The sequence below is a fragment of the Serinus canaria genome, chromosome 5 (assembly GCF_022539315.1).
Source record: "Serinus canaria isolate serCan28SL12 chromosome 5, serCan2020, whole genome shotgun sequence".
In the NCBI taxonomy this organism is placed as follows: domain Eukaryota; kingdom Metazoa; phylum Chordata; class Aves; order Passeriformes; family Fringillidae; genus Serinus; species Serinus canaria.
In genome coordinates, this window is record NC_066319.1 from 26282842 (window position 1) to 26298561 (window position 15720).

Genomic DNA, 15720 nt, shown 5'->3' on the forward strand with positions numbered 1-15720 from the left:
CCATAAGCCCTGCAAATATTCTAAAAATTGTCCATTTTATGTCTTTATTTTAAGTAAGCAAGCAACAGAAATAAAATATCTCTAGTGATTAAAACAGATATAGTCCTAAGTCTGTTGCCTGAAACTAGGAGGATTTTTTTTCTTCCTGTGAAATAGAAGTAGAGACAACTGCTGTGTGTTATAATAAGTGTCCTTTAAACTTTCTCATCTCCCCAGTTATGGAGGTGTAATTTCTTTCAAAAAAGAAACTGTTGCAGTAAAGTGTCAATGCTTCTGGTTTGTGCAGTAACAGCATATTTTTTAGTAGATAATGAGCATTGCTTTATTAACAAAATATACTGGTACACCTTGTTTAGCATCCCAATTTATAAACAGAATGTACGTTTGTATTGTAGTGTAGAACCAGCTTACAGGTTGGTTCCAACAAGCCTCATCATTGCAATTGTGAAAAACTGAAATCTGAGGGTACAGTTATGAACAAGCACTAGGGAGTTCTGTGAGCACTTGCAAAGTTCCCCCCAGATTAAATAATGCCAAATACAGAAAATTTACCTATAGAAGCATGATGGGTTTGGTTTACTTCTAGAGGTATATTGGGTTTGAGTACCATTGAAATGCAGCCATTGCTGATAGCTTTACAAACAGAATATACCTTGTAGAATTTCTGCTGGCATTTAAAAAGAACTATTGATAAAAAATAACAATTTTCAATGTAATTTTATTTCTTTTGTTTAATTTTTACTTTCTTTTGGTCTCTTGCATGAAGGTGAAAAAATGAGCTGATTGCTAGGAAAGTTTATTTTAAAGGCTTAAGAATTGTTTTCCAGTGTTGTAATTTTAGGAGCTGGTGATCTAACAGCAAAAATATCAAATTGAACTAGATGACATATGAAAAGAGAATACCCATTTCCAGCTGAAGGGAAAAAAAAATCAGAAATCTGTCTTGATAATGTCATTGTGCTATTGTCTGAGTATTGCAAACAGTTGTTAGCCCTTTCTGAATTATTGAAAAATTTAAATCACTACTTTTTCCTTCTACCTCCTGGTAATAAAGTCAAGGAACAATCATTTTTCCATCTCTAGCCTCAGTCTTCTCACAAAATTAAGGGGCAGTTATTTTCAGAGACACAGATGAGAATGGGAATTTACCGCTGCTCTCTTGTACAAAATAATTTGGCAATTTCATGTTGTTTTTCTTTACTTTCCTTTCACATGGAATCACGGACATCCACTAATGGCCTGGGACCTTAGCCAAGAGCTAGAGGCAGTGGGAGAAAATGCAGGATATTTATAACTTCATTAGAATCCATCATTTATTCCTTGCTCCCTTCATTGAAGAGAGGTATCATTCAGTATAAAAAGACACACTTAACTCTCACAGTATTTGTTTTGCTCATTTTAAGAGTATCAGTAAAATTAACTGCCCTCCTTTTTTTTTTTTGTTCTTATTTCTTTTCAGTGGTCATTCAGGCACAGATAAGGATGGTATCACAACATTTAAAGTGACAGCTTACATTATTTTTCTGGCATAAAGTAATGACTGGGGCAGGGCAATGAGATGTCTAAAACATCTGGCCATGGAGTAAAACAGTGTGACTGTAGAGAATATTGTTGCTTCTTCCAGCTGTGGCATTAACCTTTGCTAGACCTTTTGAAAAGCTGAAGATTTTAGCTTCCCCCATGGTTCCATTATTGAATGGTCTGGCCCAGAATTCCCTCAGGAAAAATTTTCCTTCCTGTGAGATTGCTGGCACTGGTTAAGTCACAGTGTTACTGTTCTGCTGTTGGAGATGCACAGCACAGAAATCAAATCTGTACCTCTGACACCCAACCCAGCACTCAAACCTGTCGTCCCAGGTTCTTGGGACAGAGAAATGAAACCACTTCGTTTCTCATCTGCTCATTAAGTGGTTTGTAGACAGTGTTGCAAATTGTGTGTAGCTTGCCAATTGCTTCCAATCTTCTTCCTTTCCCTAAGGAGGGAAGTCTACTACAAAATGCTAAGTGTGAATCTTAAAGTATTCATTAGTAAAGCCAAAAATTGTCTAGTGTTTTCCAGTGTAAAAAAGTTTATTATGACAAATATAGCTGGGCTGAGCTAAATCAATATTGATGTAGTGTCAAACGCTGTTTGACACATAGAGTTTGGATTATATGTCTATTACATTAAAATTGCTCTTCTATAAATCAGTGATAACACAATAGGAATCCCTGTTGGAAAGGAAAGGAGATGAGAGGTATGTGCTTTTGTACACATAGATGAAAATACACAAGTTGATGTTTACAGCAGAATATCAGCAATTTTATAAAAAAGAAAAGAATAAAAGAAGTAGAGAGTGGAGTTGTGTCCTTGGTGATGAAGCAGTTTAGAACTTTTGAAAGTTCAGGTTCTATCAGAACATTTATAAATTGTACTGATGTGGTAAGCAGAGATTTTTTCCTTTTTTCAAAAGGAGAGGTTTTTTAAATGAGTGAATAAGGTATTTTCATGAATTTATAATTCAGCAATAAAATGGCAGGAATGTAAAGCTACCACTCAGCCTATTCAGAATCCAATGTTCTCCCCCCTGTTCCTCCCAGAAGAACGATAGATTTGTCAAATATTCTCTGTGACTTTCTCTAGTATTTTTATTCTATGGTTTCTCTTAAATACCTTAATCAAGCTTGAACTTTCATGCTAAATTTAAACATTAAACATTTCATGTTAAATTGTGTGTCTGTACATTACAACACAGAGCAGGCAGTTTTTCCACTGGAAAAAAAAATTGCACCTGATAAGATGAACAAAGAAATCATTGTTGTCTGTCACAGGGAGAATTAAAGCACAAAGGGATTTCAGGACACACAGGAAGTCTGTTGGCAGAGCCAAGAACAGAACTGTCTCTTAAGTTCTGCTGCAAATGCCTCTGCCAGGGGCCAAGCTGCTTGAGCTGGAGAGAAGCCGTCCCTTTCACAGCCCTGCTTCCGGTTGGACTGGGAAAAAGAAACTGAAAAGGCAGGATAGAGAGAAGGAAAAGAAATAATCCTGGTTGTGAAGCTGTGGCCTCTTGTTAAGAGAGTAAAAACGTTCCCAAAGGAACCAACCGATGCCTTCCCCCCTTCCGCTTTATCCCATTCAAAGCAAGGAGTAATGTTGCTGAAGTAATCCAAATGTCACAGTGGAGGGTTCTGTGCAACTGAGCAGCATAATGTGCTTCCCTTTGCTTGTGCCTTCTCTGCCCATGCACAGAAAGCCCTTTGGCTGACACTTGTGTAATATTTGTTCAGACAAAACACGTGCAGAAAAAGCCTTGCGTTATTGGAACAACCTCCTAGATTTGTTTTTACATATTCCTTCCTTGCATTCTCTTTCTGCCTTTTTATTTAAATTAATCTTGATGGCTTTGTAAAGATTGTGCAATGAAGGCTTTCATTATTTTGGCAGGAATTGCTTAGTTCTGTATAATTCTATTTAATGAAATGTTTTTTCACCCTAATTCTGAGTCTTGGAGGCTACATTTGAGATGTAGCTGCAATTTAATTAAACATGATTTAGTTGTAAGCCAAGCAGCAACAGCTTGAAGTGGGCAAGACTCTGGAAGGAAAACACACCAAATACGAGATGCAGCTCATCTGTAGTTCATAGTGGAGACTGTGGCAAGCAGATACTGCAGGACTGAGCCTCTTACTCAAACTGCCCTGCCCTAGTGGCTGAGTGTGACCTTGTGGGTGTAGTAAATAGGAGCAGCTCTTTAATACTTGATTCATTTTGTAGCTGTGTCTGCTGCAGTTGTGTTGATACTCTGAAGCTTTCTATCTACTGATGGGGAAGTTTTCCCTTATCTTGCTTGCATGGCAAATCTTAAATGGAAATCAGGCTGTCAAGTTTTTTCAACTTTTGTAAAGTCACTTGTTGGTTCTGTGGCCAAAAGGAGCCTTTGGCTGTGTGTCTGGCTCCGGTTGAGTCTTTTCCACTTTCATTAAACTGAGGTATTTTAAAGGCAATTTTTAAATTGTGCTGTGAAAGAAGATAATTGTTTTTGATTTTGATCCTGGTTATTAGCTGTGGTAATTTATCTTAGGATTCTAACTTTAGCCTAATGTTTTTTAGTAAAACTGAAAACTGCTTTTTATGAGTTGTCAATGGTGATGCTTGTGGACTATGTCTGTAATAAGTAGCAATTTTATTTATTCAGAAATGCTTTTATATTCCTTTTTTTGCCTTTACCAAATAAACTCTCTTGAAATTTCTGAGTTGGGTTTAGTGTCCTAATGTTACTATTACACATGGACCATTTCAGACACTGGCAAATAAGAAAACAGCTACTGTCCAAATAAGACTTGATAAACTATTCTATTAAGTTGTTGCTTCCTCCTTCTGCATTCCCCTCCTTTTCCTCTGCTTCAGTCAAAGTTGGTCCTTGCTTGCTCATTGTTCTCAAAGCAAAGTCTTACAATGCAAGTCTTATTTTCCAGAAGTTACTTAGGGGAAAAAAGCCCTGAGTGCCAATATTGATCCCTTACATTTGCAAACTTGGCATTATATGCTGTATCTGAAAGTTTACTGGATTTTTTTTTTTTATGTGACTCTAAGACTTGGCTTGAGTGACTTGACATTCAGTTTCTCAAATTATTAAACCCCAAAGTATAACAGTCAATTTATTGCAATTTAAAACAATTGCCTTTTTTTTTTTCCTTCTTGCAGTCTGATTGGATTAAGAAAGGGAAGTCTTATACTCAGGAAATTCATATTGCCAAACCTTCATTTCTGATAGAATAACCCCAGTATCTTCAAAATTAAAGCATTTATTAGTCTGAGATGCTATCAGAGAATAAAGAGAGCCCCTTCCACTTACAAAGTAAAATATCTATTTGTTGCCATCAGCTGTGCTAGGTGTGTATCTATTCAATGCATACTAATTCAAAGAAAAGTCAAAGGCACTGACATTAACTGAGCCTTTGTTACCGAGTCAGTAGCATCAATTTGAATCTCATGCATTAGAGAACAGTTTAATTGTCTCCAACCTTTTGGAAGAACACAAGAGAAACTGACAGTCAACACACTTGTGTCTGTCTTAGTATGTGTCACAGAGAGTTTATAGATTCAAGGGATTATCCACAGGCCATTGGTTTGATCATAACTAAGGAGTCAAAGAATATAAAAGAAAAAAGTCTTTATAATATGCACAGGCAGTTGGGAGAAATAGAACATGCTTAACCTTTTTTTCAAAAATAAATAGGCCTTTTTGAAAAGAAGGATTTAAAAACAAAAGCCTTCACTCTTTTAATATTTGAGCAAAAAATTCAGTGTAAACTAGAGTCCCAAATCATTACTGTTAATAAAAGAAATCTGAAAATTCTTTCACTTTTGGTGAGTAACTCCATGCCATATTTTACTTCTTAGCAGTAGAACAAAATATATTTCAGAAAAAAATATAGCCATCTGTCTACTAATGCATACTTATACAGAGACATGCAGGTCTGGTGTGATAAAATGTGATACAGTCTTAGTCTAATAAATATGGTATTTTTCAGTGTCTTGAAAATTCATTATTTAAGACATAAAAAACCCACTATAAATTCTGGCTCTTAAGCTAGCAAAGAGCTGAGAGAAGATTTCTGATTCTGCTGTCCAAATGGGAAAGAATCAGAACAGATTATTGCTCTTATAAATCTCCTGGTAGTGAAAAAGATTGTTATGCTTATTACTCACAAATCTAATTGCAAATCATGTTTGCAATTTCTAAAAAGGAAGAATTTAGTATTATACTCACTTTATAAATGTTTGTGCACAGGGGAGAAGAAATGTCTTTTGTCACTTGGTCATCACTGTTTCTTAGGACAGGTGGTATCCTTCTTTGAATCTCCCAAGCTCCTTCAATCTTTTAATCTTTTGGTAAGACAAGGTGCATTTCCAATTGTTTTTCCTCATATATAATTTTAAAAATGACTTTGTGGAAAGGTTAAAATTCTCAAGCATTCTTGAAGAAACAACCCAAAAACATATCTCAGTTTGTTCTACCAAATTTTATATTGTTTTAATTGAGTAATAAATCCTGATGTTCTTGTCAGGGGTGACCTGATACTCCCTGCAGATTTTTGGCGTGGATTTACTTTGTGTTCCATGCTGACTTCAGTTTATACTTCATAATTTTTAATTTCCAAAAGAGGTTGTTTGCAGAGTGACTCATTCATTTAACCTCTAATACATTTGTATTTCAAAATAATTAAATGGTCTTTCTGGTCTTCAGTTTTAAATAGGATTAACTCAATGGTGATAATTCAACAGTTGTCTTAATGCCTTCTCATAACTTTTTCAGAAAGGCAGGGTTTTTTTCCACTGTTAGGACTGCTGCCAAATGATAAATTGTAGAATATTTCACAGATCACCGTGGGATATGGACCACATACAGCTGGGCAAGTGCAGGGAGCAGACATGGCAAAGGCAGTCAGGGCTTTGTTGAAGGGCTCATTCTTGCCTGGAACAAAGTGAGCAGTGCCAGTCACGCAGAGCAGCCATGCAGGGAAGACAGAGTTGTCTCAGCCAAATGGTGTGTTCTCTGCAGGAAACCATATCCAACTCGTGCCCCTTCAAAAGCCTCATCTTCCTGAACTTTCATTTCAAATGAGAGACTTGGAAGGCTCCCAGAAAAATCTTCTTTTCCCTGCCACCCCCGCCTCGTGATCAGCAAAATCTGTGATTCAATCTATTGTATCATGAAATATGTTAGTACATATGCCCAGAATGATTAATTAGAGGATTTTTTGTACAAACTGCAGCTGTTATTGCTGATGGGTATTTGGACTAATGCCTCTGATATTAGAAAAAGTTTTGATTTCAATTACTCTCCTTCCTTTTTATAGAAGTAATAAATTCATTACTGTGCTTCACTTCTCCATTTTTTCTGCAGTACACCAAAACAAAGAGGCTTTTTTAACTAAATTGAAGCTTTATTCAATTAAATTAATTGTAATTTATCCTCACAGAAGGAGAGAGTAATTTACTAGAAAAAATGTAAACAAAACAGTACAAATCAGCTTTTAATAGAAGTTCAGCAAATAATTTTTTTTAAATTCTGATGCATCACCATCGTAGGGTTGTGTTGCTGTTTTCAGAATATCTAGTTTTGCTTGTATTATATGTCTTCTCTCAAGACCTAATTAAAAATGTCTGATTTGAAACATATTTGAATTAAAGCATCTGAGTAACCATGTGTGTTTAATACAGAGTAAATGTAACAGCTTTAACTGGGACTGTGATGTTAGAGGCTCTTCTTTCAGAGCATCCAAGGCACTCCTGGAGAGAGGGCATGCCCAGTAATTTGCACACTTGGCTTAAATGGCTATGGGTGCTCTAGAATTGCAAGAAATGTTATGAACACTAGTGAGAACACCCCACAATCTTCTACTGATGGATAGCATTATTCCTACTTTATAGGAAAATTGAACATGAAAATATTAAATGAGTTGCACAACATCGTACAAAAGTTTCAACAACAGAGTAAGAAGTAAAATGCTGTTGTTCTAAAATTCCAGCTTCAATGTCCAGATGACATTGATTCATTTGATTCGTGTTGCTATCCTGAAAGCTTGCCACCTGTGAAGATTTAATTTTATTATACTCAGCTCAGTTACTAACTCTCAAAGATCCATTGTGAACCTTCAGAAAGGAGGACAGCACTTAATGAGGAAACTATCACAGAATCAAGGTACTTCTCTAGGGTGCATTTATCCCTGTTGTGAGAGGTTCTACCATGTGAAGTGTAGGTTTCTAAACTTATATGGAGTCCTGCAGCTCCTTTTAGTACAATGAGCCATGCAAAATCCCTGAATTTATTCAATGTTGCTGCTCTGAAATGGGCACAGTGTTGCCTTGCTCTCCTTACTTCAAGATAATTAATCCTGTAATTTCTTAGTCCTTTATACTGCTTGACTCCTGCCCTCTGTCAATCTTCAAAACTAGTTCTTACCATCTTGAACTTCCTCCTGCCCCTTATATTCACATTCCCAGCTACAGATTTCATTGAGGTGCTCACACAGGAGGAACTTTCTCCTCTGAACTGAAGTGTCCTGTCTTAGAGATATCCTGCAAGTTTTACGTGCTAACCAGGTAGGGAAGAGATCCTAGGGGTGCTTCTACTGAGGGAAAGTTCAATGTTCACTGGAGAATTGACATGAGAATAACTTTCCCTGCACCCTGAGTCCTTTTAGGCTCTCTGCAGGGCTTGTACTTACCTGATAGCCAAATTTGCCGCTCACAAGCAAATGTGCGTGTGCTCAGAAGCGCCCTGCCCTGAATCCCTTGACCATCAGCTTAGATTCTACTCACTTAAATATCCCAAATTCTCCTGTTTCTTTTTTCCCTCCAGATTGTTGGCTGTGAAGTCCAGTTTGGCCCCCTCCAAAGCTCTGCTTCATTTTCTTAATGGCTTCCAGGAGCGACTGGAGAATTTGTCTCTACATTTATTTTTTTTATCCTTTGTCTATTGTATTTGTATCCCTATGTTTTGTTCATGGCTTTCTCTGTATGCTTTGAATGGAAAAGTTTCTTGAGCTGACAATCCTAGTGAAGCAGGTGCTCTGACATACCACAGACCTTTACCAATACAAGTAGGGGTAGTCAAATTTTGCCAAATAGGAATGTTATTGATTCTTCAGCTGGAAATTAACATCATGTCCTAGTTTGAGTTGAAATATGATCGGAAAACTGAAGTCTCGGGAGAGGATTTTCCATCTGCTTTCTGGGTAGTTTAGGTAAAGTAGTGATGATTTTTTTCCTATTGATTTTTGTATCAGTTTTAGTACATTTATCTGTCCATTGGAGAAGCAAACGACCTGGCAGTGGATGAGATTTCCCAGCACCGAAACACTGAAATCCTATATATCTCTCTAAAGATACTAACCAGCTTTCTATGTGAACAGCAACACCATTATTGCTTGTAACATCTCTTTTGCAAGGCCAAAGTGTGCCGAGGGGTTGGCAGCCTCCCTGCTGGAACCTTTTGATCCACAGTGCACTTCCTGGCAAACCTTACTGGGTGTCCTTTCAGCTGGTCTAGGGCAAGGCTTTGCTGTCCTGAGAACGTGATCACAAAGTGAGTCACCTGAGGATAAAAAAAAAATAAATAAAAAAAAAAGGATCAGGGAAAGTAGGAGGACTAACTGGTCAGATCTTCCTCTATGGGTGGTTTGGCAGTGCTGGCCCAGCTTTAGCAGCAACAGCAGGACCATTGCAAGCTTTAGAAGTCCTGAGAGGCTGACAAGGATTTGCTGGTAACAGGTCCTGGCTCTGTAAACAATGAGCAGAAAAAGACACGTCACTGTGTATTTGGTGGGAAGAGAAGATAAAGCATGTGGCCTCTGGTGGTGTCACTTACTGACCAGATGGGCCAGATAGAAATATTTCTTGGCTGAAGTCTGTGTGCAGGTTTGATTTTGCTTGTTTCTGGTCTGTAATTTTGATGCTGATTTTATTCAATTGCATGGAAGAGCCTTGATCATGCCTTTCAGCCACATTTATGATGAGAACTGTAAACACTCAGGGTAGGAAAGATCCTCAAGAATTCACATAGTCTGAATATAAAATAAGAGATAGCAGGCAGGGAAGCACTTAAGCACTACTGCTCCTTGTCAGGACTGTGCTTGGCATACCCGTATCTTAAGGAAGATCTAACAAGTGAATGCTGAGCACTCAACATTGAGTCTGATAAAATAGAAGGACAAATGTGTGAAGATCCTTGTTTCCATGGAGTTATTAAAGGAGCAAGACCTGCAAGTAATGAAGAGTGTTTGCAGGGAGATGTATTGTCCATGCACTGGTTTATTTCTCTTGGTCTTTTCAGGTGTTCCAGGACCTTGGCACTTCTGTGTTGTCTGGTGCATTTAGAGGATACAACATCTGCCTCTTGGCATATGGACAGACAGGCTCAGGAAAAACTTACACAATGATGGGAACACCTGTGAGTTACACCATTCATTTTAAACCTGGGGCTGAGGGCAGGATGTCTAGCAGAAACATTGCTTCATTTTTAAATGGTGGTTGCAGTGCTTGTTGAGCAGAATGTTTACACATGTTTTATCCAGTTTTAAACTTATAAAACATGACCCTTTAGGTAAAAAACCAGAGTATCAGGTAAAAATATTAGAAAATGTGGTGTAATTTAAATATTTATTATTAGATAATCTTCTTCTTACTACATATGAATCTTATCACAGATTTAGAGGACAAAAAAAGCACCTTAATACCCCAGAATAGTTTTGGATTTTAGAAACCATAACCCCTGAGATAATACAAAGTATTCATTTCTATGTGATGTTTTGGCAATCTGGCCCATGCTGAGATTAAGTTGCTTTCCCAAACAAAAGTGGATACAATTCACAGTAATGGTTTTGTAACAGGCTTGATTATTACTTGTAATATTGACCTGTGGAAAGTAATGCTTCACTTCCAGTTTTGACACGCATTTGAATGGAATTTACAGAAGCTGCTAAATTCTAAGATTGTCTACTAAGCATCACCTAAAGTGCATTTCAATCTTGCTACTCAGATTGATGTAGTCAGTTGATGATTTCCTGTGTTTTCCCACAACAGAAGGAAATTAGATTTTTATCCATGAATATTATTTGCTGTAGGTGAAACATACTGCTAAAAAGAAAAAATAATTAATAGTTTGCATAAGTGGACCAGTATTTTCTGCATCCAAGGGATTCAATTTTTAAGGTGAAGTAAGGGCAAAATGCGTTTAAACCCCAAAGATAAGAGGCCTGTTCTAACATAGTTTGTTCTTTTGATGAGAGTTTGGATTTTTAAAATTTTATTTTTTCAATAGGCATCTGCAATAGGATTTAGTTATATTATTGCCAGATTTTTTTCAAGGAAATTTCTGGATCTTTTGTTTCTAAGAGATTTCTTGCTTTAAAACTAATCTCTTTCTCCAATGCAATACTGATTTGGGCTGATCTTTAAAAACATGTATTCACTGTGAAACAGTGTTCCAGTGTTTGGTATAAACAGAACTTTTGTCCACGGTGGTCCACTTGGTGAACCTGGGACTTTCTTCTTTCAACAGTTTCAAGTGTGCTTTCTGAAAACAGCCTTTCATGCCATTCAGCAAGCAGAACCCACCTAAGCCCTGGTGTCTTTCCCAGGGTGTGCTGGCACTGCTAAAGTGTGAACAATCATATCATCAGGAGAGTTCATCACACCAAACCACACAGTCACTTCAGTGCTGTGTAGACTGTTTGGGCAAAATTTGCATCACCTAGTCTGGGTATTGTTAGCAGCCCCATATCCTGCTCTCTCTGAGGCACAAAATTTGTAAATCTAGAATATAAAGCTGTTCCAAGGCTCCTCAGTGATGCCATAGCATGAAGAAATAAAACTAGGATAAGGAAAACCCAGAAATATTCATGAGCAATCAAGCTAGTTTCAGTGTTGGCCTGTCTTCATCTAGTTTGCAACACCTCTGACATAGACATGTCCAATATCATGACATCAAACAGCTTTTGGATTTACCCCAAGCCCCTAAACTTCTCATCAATGCTGTGTACATTGCTCTAAAATTACTTTTGGTAGAGTTAGCAATGCTGTTCTGAATTGCACTGCATGGCTGTGTTGTAATCCACCATAGTCATTACTGCACTATGATTCTGTCCTTTTCTTAAAACTTGGCTTTTGTTTAAAAATAGATTTTGCATAAGTGTTAGGAAATATATTATTTAATTTTTTTCTGTTTATTATTTGAAGGCATCCATTGGGCTGACACCTCGTATATGTGAGGTATTTTTTTTTCTTCACTTGAATTTGTTTAAGCACTTAGATTTTCTTAATGTATTTTAAATTTACATAAACTTCTTGTTTGTGAAGGGCCTCTTTTCTAGGAAGGATGATTACTCAGACCAGATGGCATCATGCAGGGTAAAGGTCAGGTAAGTGTGTTACTGTTTTGGCCAACAATATGAAGGCTTTTCACATACTCCTGTGATCAAACAAAGTAAAGACTAGTTTATTTTGGTTTTTTGTTTTCTTAGATGATAGTAGTTTTGGAACAAGGGGGAAAACACAGAAGAATGATGAGAAAGTATTGGGTTTAATTTTCCATCTAAGTATAGCTCTTTGGATGCTGTCTGTGCACTTTTGTATAAACAGCTGAAATAGGAATGCAGTGAAAATTTACTTGCTTTGTTTAACTCCTAAATTGAGCCATAATCCTACACTCCGGTCTTATTCATCGTTCCCTTGGACCTAATAAAGCACTCTGTTTGGAAATCTGGGGGTTTGAGCCCACTAGTGCAAAAAATCCATGTAAGGGTCAGTTCCATAGGCTAAATATACAGTTCCTCCTTTTGTTTTGTTTTTAGCTGAGTGAAATTAGCTTTCCTTTTTTTTCCTTTTCAGTTTTCTTGAAATCTATAACGAGCGTGTCCGAGACTTGTTGAAGCAGTCAGACCGCAAGAAACCCTACACGCTTCGAGTCCGAGAGCACCCTGAGACAGGACCGTATGTCCAAGGTGAGAGGGGCCTTCCCCCTTAGCATCACAGCTGCAGCTGGATGTGCTCCTGCACGTGTTTGTGTCTTTGCATGTATTCCTGCAACCATCATTATTGCCTCTGCCCTTCAAGGGTTACTTTTCTCAAAGGTTTTTCTTACTGTATGATCACCTGGAGTACACTGAAAGCTTTGCCTCTGTACTGGATGGGTATCCTGCACTGTCTGCCTTTAAAGCCATATTTTTTTTCTTCCTTTTTTTTTAAAGAAATATTAATTTAGTCAAGAAGTCTACCAACATTAGCTCTAAATCTGTTCTCCAGACCAGCCTAAGATCCCTTCATACCTGTTTCATACCTTGGCAGCAGAATATACATTAAAAAAAAAAAAGTAGAGAAATTTAGCTGTTTGATGTTGCAGGGCAGGCCGTGAGAAGCAATGAAAATCTCACCCAGTGAAAACCTAATAAGCTTGATTTTCAATTGTGGGCTTTTTCAGTTGTCTTTCTTAGCTTAGTTCTTGCCTTCTCTCTCATTTTTTTCTACTTCCATTTTATTTTCAGTTTTGATTGGTGCTTTTACCTCAAGGTCTCATACAGCCTAAAATTGCAGTCTGGCATTTGGTATTTCATGAATTGATTCGCTCCTGGTGTAAAGTTTGCCAGCTACATTTCTGTGTATCTGACCAACAGCTGACAAAACCACATCTCAAAATCATACCAAGTAGATTTACAGTGGACATCAGAAGGAAGAGTGTTTTCCAAACTGGGGGTTTGTTTAGAAAGTAAATGCATGCATTTTCTTTTCTTCTTGCCCTATATCCAGTGGGCAGAATTCCAGAGCAGCCTCTGCAACTGCTTGGCTGGCCACGAAGTGAGCAGTAATACCTAGGGTAGTACACAAAATGCCTGTCACATAGGATGTTATAGATCCTGTCACATCAGAGCAAATACTGATTTGTCCTGGCTCCAAAATAGAGTCCTTGTCTCTGTTTAGTGGATTTCTCTTGCTCTCCCTGGTTGATTTTTTTTCCCTGTTTTTTATGGCATGACACATCATGAAGTTATTTTTCCTTCAGAGATTAAGGGAAGATGTGACAGCAGATGGAGTGACTTGGCTGTGTGATTGGATGGAGCCTGATTGAGTGGAGCCCAGCTCTGATTCCTTGGACACCTGCTCTGTTGGTCATAGTGCATCCAACAATCCGTGGTTGTTACCAATTCCTCCTCTGAAATCAGCACTTGCAGAGTGTTGGACTTGCATGGTCCTGTACACAAGGGTCTGTCAGACATTCTGGTTGTTTCAGCTGTGCTTTCCCAGCACATCAGCCTCCTGTTTTAGGGAGACTTGGAAAAAAACAGATGAATTGATGGTCTCATTAGTATGGCAAACATAATTCTTTGAAAAGTAAATTCATAGACATTTGGCTTTTATTGAGGGTTTTCCAAGATTCTCTTTCTACCTGCTTATTATTGGAGAACTTTATTGTTGGTGGAGTTCAAAGACTAATTATTTTCTTTTAGCAGCTGCTCATTCACCACACAATAAAGGGTCTTTAAACTGCTTCCTTCCTTGGCAATTTCCACCTCTTTTCTCAGGCCTTATATCTCCAGTGTTTCCTTGGCTGCATATAATGAAGTTTCCCTGTTTTAAAAGAAAATAAAGTTATAACTTCTGCCAGTGGGCTGGCTTGCCTTTTGTCACTGTTTTGTCTTCATTTGGAATCTTCCAGGCCAATTCTGTCACTTCTTTTTCAATTCTTTTGTGTCTTTTGTTGTTGTTGTTCTTGTTGTGGGGTTAATTGGGGGGGGTTGTTTGGTTCTATTTACCCATTTTGAATAAGGATTTTATTCTTGGATGCAACTGAAATTTTTGACTGGAACAATTTTATGCTAGAGTTCTGAAATATGCCAATAAAGTTCTCAGTTGATTAGATTTTGTAAACTAAGAGAAGAGATAATGGATAAGAGATAAAAGATTAGCCTAAATAATATTTGCCACTTTTGACTATGGTTGCAAATTTATTTTAGATTATTCACTCCCTCTGTATATTATGACAGACTCAAAAAATAATTGTGTTAATGCCTGTAAGAAAAAAAAATTATTTTCAATGGTAATTGAGAACCTTTTTTTTCTTTAAAAACTGATTACATGCATGAAAAGTGAAATAATTTCTCTGCTGAAGACACCATGGAGTGCACTAGGATGCTGTTGTGAGATCATGTGAACTGAAGTAATTTCAGGCTGATGAGTCAGTGGCTTAGGGCAACAGATGAGAGTTCTTTTATTTTAGACATGTGTATACAAATATATATTAATCAATTTGTCTTTGCAGTTTATGCAATTGAGAACTGTGACAGTTTGCTTTACTTGATACGGCCCTAGTGTCTGTTGAGGAGAGGGACTAATAAAGTGTGATAAAACTGAATTCATTAGCTCCCATCAAAAATGAGCAGCAGTGGCTTAAATGCAAGTTTGAAGTACAGGCTGCTTGATTTTAATAAGATTGAAATCAAGAAAGCCTCTTGTGAAAGGTTCACAACACTGGTACAAAATGCCCTTCTCAACTGCACTAATGTATTGCTGCAATCCAAAACTGCTGAGCTCTGTAATGAAGGTTTTCTATGTGCTGAAGTAGTCTTTGGCAATTTTATATGTAGTCTCTCTGTCCAGGATCAGAGTGAAAAATAATATTTCCAATAGCTAGACAGCTAAGATGAAAATTATCAGCAAGCTTACTAGGAGAGCTTGGTTTGTGTTTTACTTCCAGGCAATTTACTGTATGGGAGAAATTTATTTGGTGAACATCAACAAAGCTCAGAAATTTTCCATTGTTTTCCATAGATCAAGCAAATTAAGGAATAGAATCTGTATTTTCATCATACTTCTTGCAAGCAATCAGCAATTTTAAGGTTTGCTGACTCTTACAAGGAACTCCTCAGTGTGCATTAGCTTTAGTTGGGTGTTTGGTGTCAGTGACATCCAGAGTACAGTTAGCTGTGGATGAAGGGTAGAGAGAGAGGAAAAACAGAAAGCTTAATCCCTTTAAGGACACTTAGATGCCCTGGGCAATGCATTTTCCATTTGCAAGCCCAGTCAAAAAGTCCCAGCTCTGAGCATAAAGTATTTTAAATGTTTTCCAACCCATAGTTGTTTTTTTTTCACGTGAAGGCTGAGAGATTGTAGCCTTTAAAATGCTGAAAGTGTTTCAGTGCTTTGGATTGGAATCGTTTCAAACTTCTCCCTCACAGATG

General features: G+C 37.5%; 1 protein-coding gene across 1 annotated transcript in view; it reads left to right on the plus strand.

The window, feature by feature from the left end:
• Nucleotides 1-15720, plus strand: part of STARD9 (StAR related lipid transfer domain containing 9) — a 93961-nt gene that overhangs the window by 28468 nt on the left and 49773 nt on the right. Inside the window, 4 exon segments of the mRNA XM_018907617.3 lie at nucleotides 9822-9938; nucleotides 11726-11758; nucleotides 11846-11907; nucleotides 12377-12489. Coding sequence (XP_018763162.3) covers nucleotides 9822-9938; nucleotides 11726-11758; nucleotides 11846-11907; nucleotides 12377-12489 — 325 coding nt within the window.